The sequence below is a fragment of the Adiantum capillus-veneris genome, chromosome 27 (assembly GCF_014529385.1).
Source record: "Adiantum capillus-veneris isolate H3 chromosome 27, ASM1452938v2, whole genome shotgun sequence".
Lineage (NCBI taxonomy): Eukaryota > Viridiplantae > Streptophyta > Polypodiopsida > Polypodiales > Pteridaceae > Adiantum > Adiantum capillus-veneris.
Window position 1 is genome coordinate 74,847,496 of NC_140957.1, and position 8,474 is coordinate 74,855,969.

At 42.2% G+C, this 8,474-nt stretch overlaps 1 protein-coding gene across 3 annotated transcripts in view; it reads right to left on the reverse strand.

The window, feature by feature from the left end:
• LOC147422205 (uncharacterized) overlaps positions 1-5,986 on the reverse strand; it is a 90,801-nt gene extending 84,815 nt beyond the window's left edge. For 2 of the 3 annotated variants that reach the window (XM_086503817.1, XM_086503815.1), the window contains exons 1-2: positions 5,593-5,744; positions 5,198-5,375 (exon numbers count right to left, since the gene is read on the reverse strand). In XM_086503817.1, the coding sequence (XP_086359943.1) occupies positions 5,198-5,375; positions 5,593-5,744 (330 nt within the window). Of the gene's footprint in view, positions 1-5,197; positions 5,376-5,592 lie in introns of all 3 variants that reach the window. The other variant, XM_086503816.1, reaches the window with a different exon arrangement.
• Positions 5,987-8,474: the final 2,488 nt, after the last annotated feature.

The window sequence follows — 8,474 nt, forward strand, 5'->3', positions numbered from 1 at the left end:
CTCATGGAAGGAACCTAACCCTAATTTTTGGTGCAGGTTTCAAGAAGGAAAGTCAGTCGACTTTTCAAGCTCGACTGATGTCGAGATTGCTTTTCAAGTTTGAGTTCTGCTTGATCTTGTTTGGTGATCCTGTTTGGAATTTGTTTAAAATGGATGGTATCTGTTTTGAACCTGTTTTGGTGCCGATTTGAATTGTTTGACTCTGGTTTGATACTGGTTTCAATGATTGGTGATTTTTACTCGCGGTAGGAGAAGTGAGAAATGTTGTTTTGGTATTGTTTGAACCTCGGAACGACGCAGGTCGATGCTTGGGAAGCGTTTCGTTGTATGTTTAAAAACCTCCGAACGACAGAGGCCGATGCCTAGGGAGCGTTCCGTTATATGCTAGAAAAACGACGCAGGCCGATGCCTGGGGAGCGTTCCATTATATCCTAGAAAACCTCCAAACGACGCAGGCCGATGCTTGGGGAGCGTTTGGTTGTATGCTTCAACCTCCAAGCGAGGCAGACTGCGGTCTGGGGAGCGTTTGGTTGTACAGTCCTCTGAGCTCATAGCCCGAACCTTTTTAGGTTATTTGCGGGGAGAGTGATGAGGTAGTCGTTGAGTATCTTCATACTGCAAACCGTTTGTCTCGAGGGAGTGCTCAGCGGAGCTGTTTGTTGTGTCTTGTAACATGCATATGTAAGCATTTGTGTTGCATTGTGATGTGCCAATTACTGAATATTCCTAATTGGATGAGATTGCCTGGGTATGTAATTTTAGTGCATCAAGACACTCGTGGAAGATCAGTACGGTCTGCGTGTGATGGGTAATTTTACTACGCCGGAATATCAAGAGTTCCGATATGGACGAAAGGAGAAGCTAACTCCTTAATCAAAAGAGCAAAAAGGAGAAGCTAACTCCTTGATCAAAACAGCCGAAAGAAGAAGCTAACTCCTTGATCAAAAGAGCAGAAAGGAGAAGCTAACTCCTTGATCAAAACAGCCGAAAGGAGAAGCTAACTCCTTGATCAAAAGAGCAGAAAGGAGAAGCTAACTCCTTAATAAAAAGAGCAAATTGATTGTCCCTCGGAATGACCCTCGAAAATTTTTGAGCTAACTCGAGTTGTTTTGCAGATATGCTGTAATCGTAGACGATTACTCTCTTTCAAGAAGGGGAGATGTAACAAATTGCTGACGTATCAAAGCCTAAAGAATGGAGCCAACTTGCAGATGCCGGCCGAGGGGCCTAAACCCTAAGAGAACAAGTAACAGAAGTAGAAGTCCTACCAACTTACGGGGAACCCGTCCGATGGGGCCACAAGTGACACAAAGGATTAAAATAAAGCAGGACCCGCACACACACAAAAACTAATGACGTGGCAGATTTTCGAAAATTGCGTTGACATGATGACATGGCATGCTGTACCAAATTCCGCGTTTTGCGTTGGCTGATGACCTGGCAGGCTATACGGATTTCTGTAAATTACGCTGGCAGCTTTTGGCATTGCTTTTTGGACCAAAAGCTTTTGAGTTTTAAAGGCTTTTCACTATAACTGCTTTTCAGGCCAAGGGCCTTTAAATATGAGGTTAGGGCTCATTCTCTGGCATGCTTCCTGGAGAAGGTGCAGAGAATGCAATAAATAAAACTCGAGTGTGACCCAAGTTTCTCATGATCCTCCCATTGATGAGTCTCGTATTAAGTGTTATGATCATGTGAAGGGTCATTGTTTTGTCATATTGTTTGACCCAGGCAGTATGCATGATGTGATTAGTGACTCTCTTATCGAGAGATCTCGATTGGAGGTTAGCAAGACATCTCTTTTCGAGGTGTCGGGCTTCGCTCTCGGTATGGACTCTCTCATCACACAAGAGTACCTTGATGTTTTGTTCGTTGTTCAACAAGCGTCCTTCCACAGAAAACTTGTAGTCTCTCCTCTTTCAAGATGTGATATGCTTTTGGGCACCTCTCATTGATTGGGCGGAAAATATGTTCAATTTCAATCGCAACAGTGGCACTAGCGCTGGCTGCTTTTTGCTCCTCCTGCGAATTCTACCTCCAAGAGATGAGAGCGCTGGCTGCTTTTATAAGCCCTGCAGGTCGGCCAGAATAGGGAGGGTCGACTGCTTTTCTGCCAGAATAGTGGGCGCCGGCTTTTTCTTGCAGGTTTAGGAGGCGCTGGCCTTTTCTGCTTTTTGGAGAACGTCCTGCAGCAATTTTAGTACTTGGCTGCCCACTTATTAAGTGGGCGGCCGGTCACTTAATAAACTTATTAAAAGTTAGTCTGTTCACTTAAAATTGACTGGCCGGTCAATGTGAACCTGTTTAAACTCAGTTTAAACCTTATAAACTTATTCCAATGCTTGCACTTATTCCTTCCAGGCGTCCCCGGATATGAACTCAAGCATTCTCTCGCGGAAAAACATCCGCTTCTCGTCTTGCTTTTTACCAAAGCTTCTTAGAAGCCATCTTTATCCATGTGCTTGCGTTCTTACGCGTATTTTCTTACTCACTTCGGATTTCCTCCTTAGACCCTTAGTGTGTCCCCTTACCGATGAACCTATCACCCATCTTGTGACTCATCAGGGACCACCATTACCTAGTCTTCTCCCACCGAACTAACAGGCCAACTCCTTCACGGTGCTTCTTGTCACCCATCATATGACACACCAGAGTTGTCTGTTTCCTGATGGCTTTTCTTGCAGATCTGTGATTCCTTAACTTATTAGTTAACTTGTGCACATTTCTTATTAAAGTCCTAATTCTAGAAAATAAAAATTAGAAACAAAATAGTCAAATTAGTTTCATTCATTCTTCGTCTCTCATTTCTAATGTGCAGGCGAAGATTGAAAAGAATCAAGAGAAGGAGACTCTCTCGGTTTTGTCTTCTCCAAAGCACGACACACATGATTTGCATGATAAAGATGTGATTATTCACAAACATAATGATTTGCATGATAAAGATGTGATTGTTCACAAGGATGATGGTTTATTTGATACTTTGTCTAGTGAAGCTAACCTCATTGCAAATTCGATCAATCACGAAGAACCGATCTTGGCTCTCGAGTCGAGATTCCAAGAACCCCCACAAGAAGTATTATGTGTGCGCATGATTAGTCAATACGCATTGTTCGAGTGTTTCGTGATGGTTTCTTGTATTTTAGTCACCGTCTTTATGTGATCCCTTTTCATAGGCATGCCATATTGTACGATGAACACGATTCACTCATGAATAAGCACGGATGTATGCGGCTTACTCATGAAAAGATGAAATGTTTGCACCCAAGCAATTCACATTCCATGTCTCTTCCTTGGCATGCCACAATATCCGAAAGAGCACAAGAAGGATTGAGCATCAAGCATCGGCATTTCCATTGTGATTTGCCACAGTTGATAGATTTAGATCAAAAAGACAAGTTTCGATTCCATTGTTTGTGTGTGTTTGATGAACGATTTAGCACTCCATCTATATGTTCATCTACATTGCATGCACAGTCTTTAAAGAAGACTAGAATTTTTCCAGTCACTTTACATGGAATGGATATGTTCATGTTTTTGTGTTGGCAGTGGTTTCAGGAATCTTCATCCTCGGAGATTCTTGAAGAAGGTAGACGCATGACTATAGACGAAGTTGAAGCATTGAAGGAGCCACATATGACTTTAATTCACTTTCGGCGTGGCCCAAAGAAGCAAGCATTGCAGACCTTTATGAAGTCTAAGTATCGCATGACCCACGCATCAGAGTGGGCCAGCGAAGAGTCCTTCCCAGGATTCCAGATGCTGTTTCGATCTCCCTCGACTCCATACGATTCAGTACCAATACCTTACTTTGAAAAGGAGGGGATGTCACATGCACATCTAACCCTATGTGTACGTGGACAAGCTACTTCATATCTAGGGTTCAGTTAGCTTAGGAAGTGTTCTGGCACCTTTGTGAGTCTGTTCGCAGACCGTGCATGTCCAGGCACTTAGAGTAGACGCATATCCTTTGGTTGCACACAGCATGATCATCAGATTACCATCAGAACCCATCAGGAGCATTTTTACAATGCACAGACCTATTTTCCCTATTTTAGCCATTTTTCACTTATTATTAATAAGTGACTTTGTTGGGAAAATGGGTAGGGCAAATAGACTCAAGCAATATATAAGAAAACCTAGCCCTAGCACTTTCTGGCAGAAGAGGCAGAAGAACCACACTTGTCTTTTTGAAGGCTCAGCAGGCAACAACTTCCCAAGAGATCACCCATCCCACAATCAAGACATCTGCTAGAGATCAGTGTACTTTCATTAGCTTGTGACCGCCAAAGCGTGTCTTAGTGCAAAGTAAGGATGAATTGCACCTCCTCTTCTTCCAAATTTGGCTTCTCATTCTCTCATACGAAAAAATTTCAAATTGTGCGAATGATACATTGCCATCATCATGATGACTTTTTTGAGCAACAAGTTCCTACTATTAGTTGTTGAATTCGCCCCATGGGGTACATCCCCTACCATGAGGGAAAATTGTACAAAGAGAGGAGACTCACAAAGGCTCAAACATGTGAATGTAATGACAACTGCCAAGAAGATATGGGAGCAATTGGCATCTATCAAAAATCATGTTTTTCCAAAGGTGTGTTGCTTTACAAGTGCAATTGAACTACATGGATCCATTGAAAACAACATTCATGCACAAGCACTTCAGCAAGAAATTCGTCACACGGGGAAGCAAATTGACTCAGAAGGCAAGGCCATATTGTTTTTGTCCCAATTGCCACCTCGGTATGTGGGTTTCTACACTCAATTGATCTCTAGTGGGAGGCTAAACACTTATCACATGGGAGGAGATTGTATCGATAGTGTAGACAAAGAAGAGCAGTTTACAGAAACTACGCCTACTACCACAAAGATGTCTTCTACCTGGGTTTCCACATACAAGTTAGATGGAAAAAGTATGAGAAGCCTATTTAGTAGTTTAAGAGGGTTACTACCAGGTAAGTTCAACAACCAATCAATATAAAAGCATGGAACAGATTCAGACACAATAGCAGGTGCAACGTATTTTAATCAATCGCCTTTATATCCTCAGTAAAGGATAGCATTTTTTCTAAAAACTCATTAGCGCAAAAAATCAACGAAACCATCCAAAATGCTGATGCCAAATATTAAATGCAAACATACAGCAATCAGAACCAATTGAAAGCCTTTCAACAACAAACTTACAAAGATGGCCCACCTCATACTTAGAATCATCAGATGCGGCCTTCACAAAGCACAGCCTCAGTATAGGCACCCCAATCACCAAAATCAATCCAATAACCCATGAGAACATACTTGTCTTGTAGTGAGAATGATCCAGCTGCAGCACCCGCACCGTCCTCTGAAAGCTTTGTAGTCGATGAGTTCGCGGCTCACTGAAATATGCAAAGGGGAATGGCTCAAGATTAGATCCTGCTATCAGACATTGATCAAACCATTGAAATAACTGTGTTCTTGCAAGACAGATCGTTCGACTCGTGTGTGTGTGTGTGTGTGTGTGTGTGTGTGTGTGTGTGTGTGTGTGTGAGAGAGAGAGAGAGAGAGAGCATCACGCATGCATGCATGCATAAAGAAGATGGGACGGAGAAATACGCAGGTTGCTCGGGTAAGCAGAAGGAGTTGACACGAATGGACACCATCCTCTTGTTGTGCGACTCGCGGTTAATGGATGAAGGGCTTTCTGATACATCCGGCCCCAGAAGGGGCACCGCAACTGCATCTGCGTCTGTATCTCCATTGCCCATTGCCCTACACTCAGACATGCCTTACGTGTGTGTGTGTGTGTGTGTTTTGGGGGAGGAGACGGAGTATTTGTGAGCGGAGTGTGTGCCCGCGCGAGAGGGAGAGGGGGGGAGAATGGATATGCGTCTGTGTGTGTGCGCGTGTTGCACGATACTACGTTTATCGAAGGGATGCCTCTGTCCAGGCTGCGCGAGAGAGCAAATGCCAAATGGATTTGTTGGCGCGCAGCAGTCACAGGTGGTGTGAGTTTGTGAGTTTGTGTGAGTTTGTGACTTACTTTTGACTTCTATTTGTCAATTAGATTAGGTAAAGGGAAGACGTAGAGGCCCACAATCCTTTTCTATATTTGTAGGGGAGCATGATTTTGGGACGTTAGCTCATAAGCTAATTATTATATAACATTCCTCATTCAAAAATCTCCATAATTTTGTAGGGTATATGTATATGTATATATATAAAAAGGTATAAAGAAGGAATAAGCTCCACAAAATCCACCCCTCATTTGCCAACATGTGGCACCCTCAGGATGGTGACCCAGTTGAATTAGAATTAAGCCACCTTCCTTGCTACAAAGGCTCCCAAATTATTATTCCCTTTCTGTCGATTGCAAACGTAAAATGTTCCATTTGACAAAGCAAGTCCCATGTAGAAACGCTATTAGCTAGGTTCAATGGGAGCGCGATGACACAAAAGGAGACAAGGCACTTCTTCGCATTTGTGGCATGATGACATTAAACAACGTTTCTTCTCTCCAAACCCACCATGAAAACAAGCGAGCCTTTGGAAGATCGACTTGGGCATTGCTTGCCAACGAGTCTAGCAAGTTGCACATTTGCTTGTGCATGCACGTCCCACGTTCAACAGACCTAGGACCCCACAAGTAATGATGTCATCTCATGTGAATAGGAGGTTGAGGAACTTGGGAGAGTGGTGGATTTCCTCCACGCTCAAGTCCTTGAATTTCAGAGGTTTAAGAGGAGAACAGATCCTTCCACCAAAATTTCAAGCAACCACCTTTTCACTTCGTTAGGTTTTTAAGAAACTATACCTTTTTATTCTCGCGCATGCTTGCTAGTGCACTCCCTTCCCATTGGCACTCCGCCCCAAAAAAAAGGTAACCTCGCACACATAGACATTAACACAAAATAGGGGGGGAGAGAGAGAGAGAGAGAGAGAGAGAGAGAGAGAGAGAGAGAGAGAGAATGCTTGCTTGTTGCAGTCTCCTTAGCCAATAATAGCGTCGAAGAGGAAAGAGCAAGCATTGAGGCCACATTTAGTGTCCACGGGAATCGTTTAAAGAGCAAGTTGAATAGAATATGTCTTGAATTTTGACTTGGTTCTTTGAATGCCCTCCCTCATCTCCCCCACTTCGAAGGAAAACGAGACAGTAAGCAGCTAGAATGCTCCTGGACATAATAAGTTGTTATCATGTGGAAACAAAAGTCCATAGAAACAAGAGAGCTTGGGAGTCGAAATGGAATGGATCTCATCACTTAGGGTACTCCCACACGAGGAGGGGGTAATAGTTAGATTTACATATCTTACCCCCCACCTCCCTTGCGTGTAAATATGTGAATAGTTGTCACTCCAATCAATTTCACTCAAATTGAACAATTACTCCATTCAATTGACAGAAAGATTTTAAAGCAAGTGTTTTTAAAATTAACTAAAAACTTCAAAAAGATTAATGTATGTTAATCAAATATGTGAAATGCTTGAGGAAAAGAAAAAAGAAATAAAATTTAATCCTAATGATAAGGCTTTTTTACTTAAAAACTTACCAACAACTTAAAATAGAGCAATCTACTATATTATTTGATGAAAAATCTGTATATAAAACTTCATTAGATTTATTTGATAAATTAACAACCCCCAAAGTAAGGGGGGCACCTTATGAGCATAGTCACAATAGCTAGGAAGTCAAGTGGAACAACATCCCTATGGCATGTGGGCCTCAATCAATTTAATCACAGGGCTTAGCTTTCTAAAAAACCTTATAGGGGACGTGCCTAGAGCTAAATATGCGTGCTTGCTCTCTCTCTCTCTCTCTCTCTCTCTCTCTCTCTCTCTCTCACACACACACACACACACACACACACACATTTTGTCTCTATATTAAGCTACATAAATATGCATGGTACTTACACTAATTGATACAGTGCAATAAAAAGCTAGAGAGAGAGAGAGAGAGAGAGAGAGAGAGAGGAAAAAATGTATGGACTTTGCCAGTGAGATATTGCCAGTGAGGTGAGCATAACCCAATCGAATTAAACATTTCTTTCAAAGAATAGTCAAAGGAGATTTGTGGTAAAGAAGGGCTTGAGAATTTTTTTTGGTCTATGAATTATAAGAACAAAAGTGTTGATTAACACGAAAACATATGCCAGTAAAGTTTTTCTAACTACCCATTTTGCCGTTGTAACTATGGTCCCTGGATGATGTCATGGCTCGACAGGAGCATGGCAAGACCTTGTAATTTTTTGAGATGATCAATATAATTCACTCAATTGTGAGTTTTGCTATTTTAAAAAAAAACACTAGTCCCATTCAATCCAAAGTTCATAAGATCAAAAGAAGGCTGAAAGGCAGGGCACTCGGATGTAAGCATCACTCGGAAGATTGGTCTAGGACTACTTGTGCCTTGTTGTCAACAGATGGAAGGCCTAGGATGGAGGCAAATCTTGGCCATCGGTAAATAAAAGATCTCAGAATGACAAGAGTATGGACCTTGT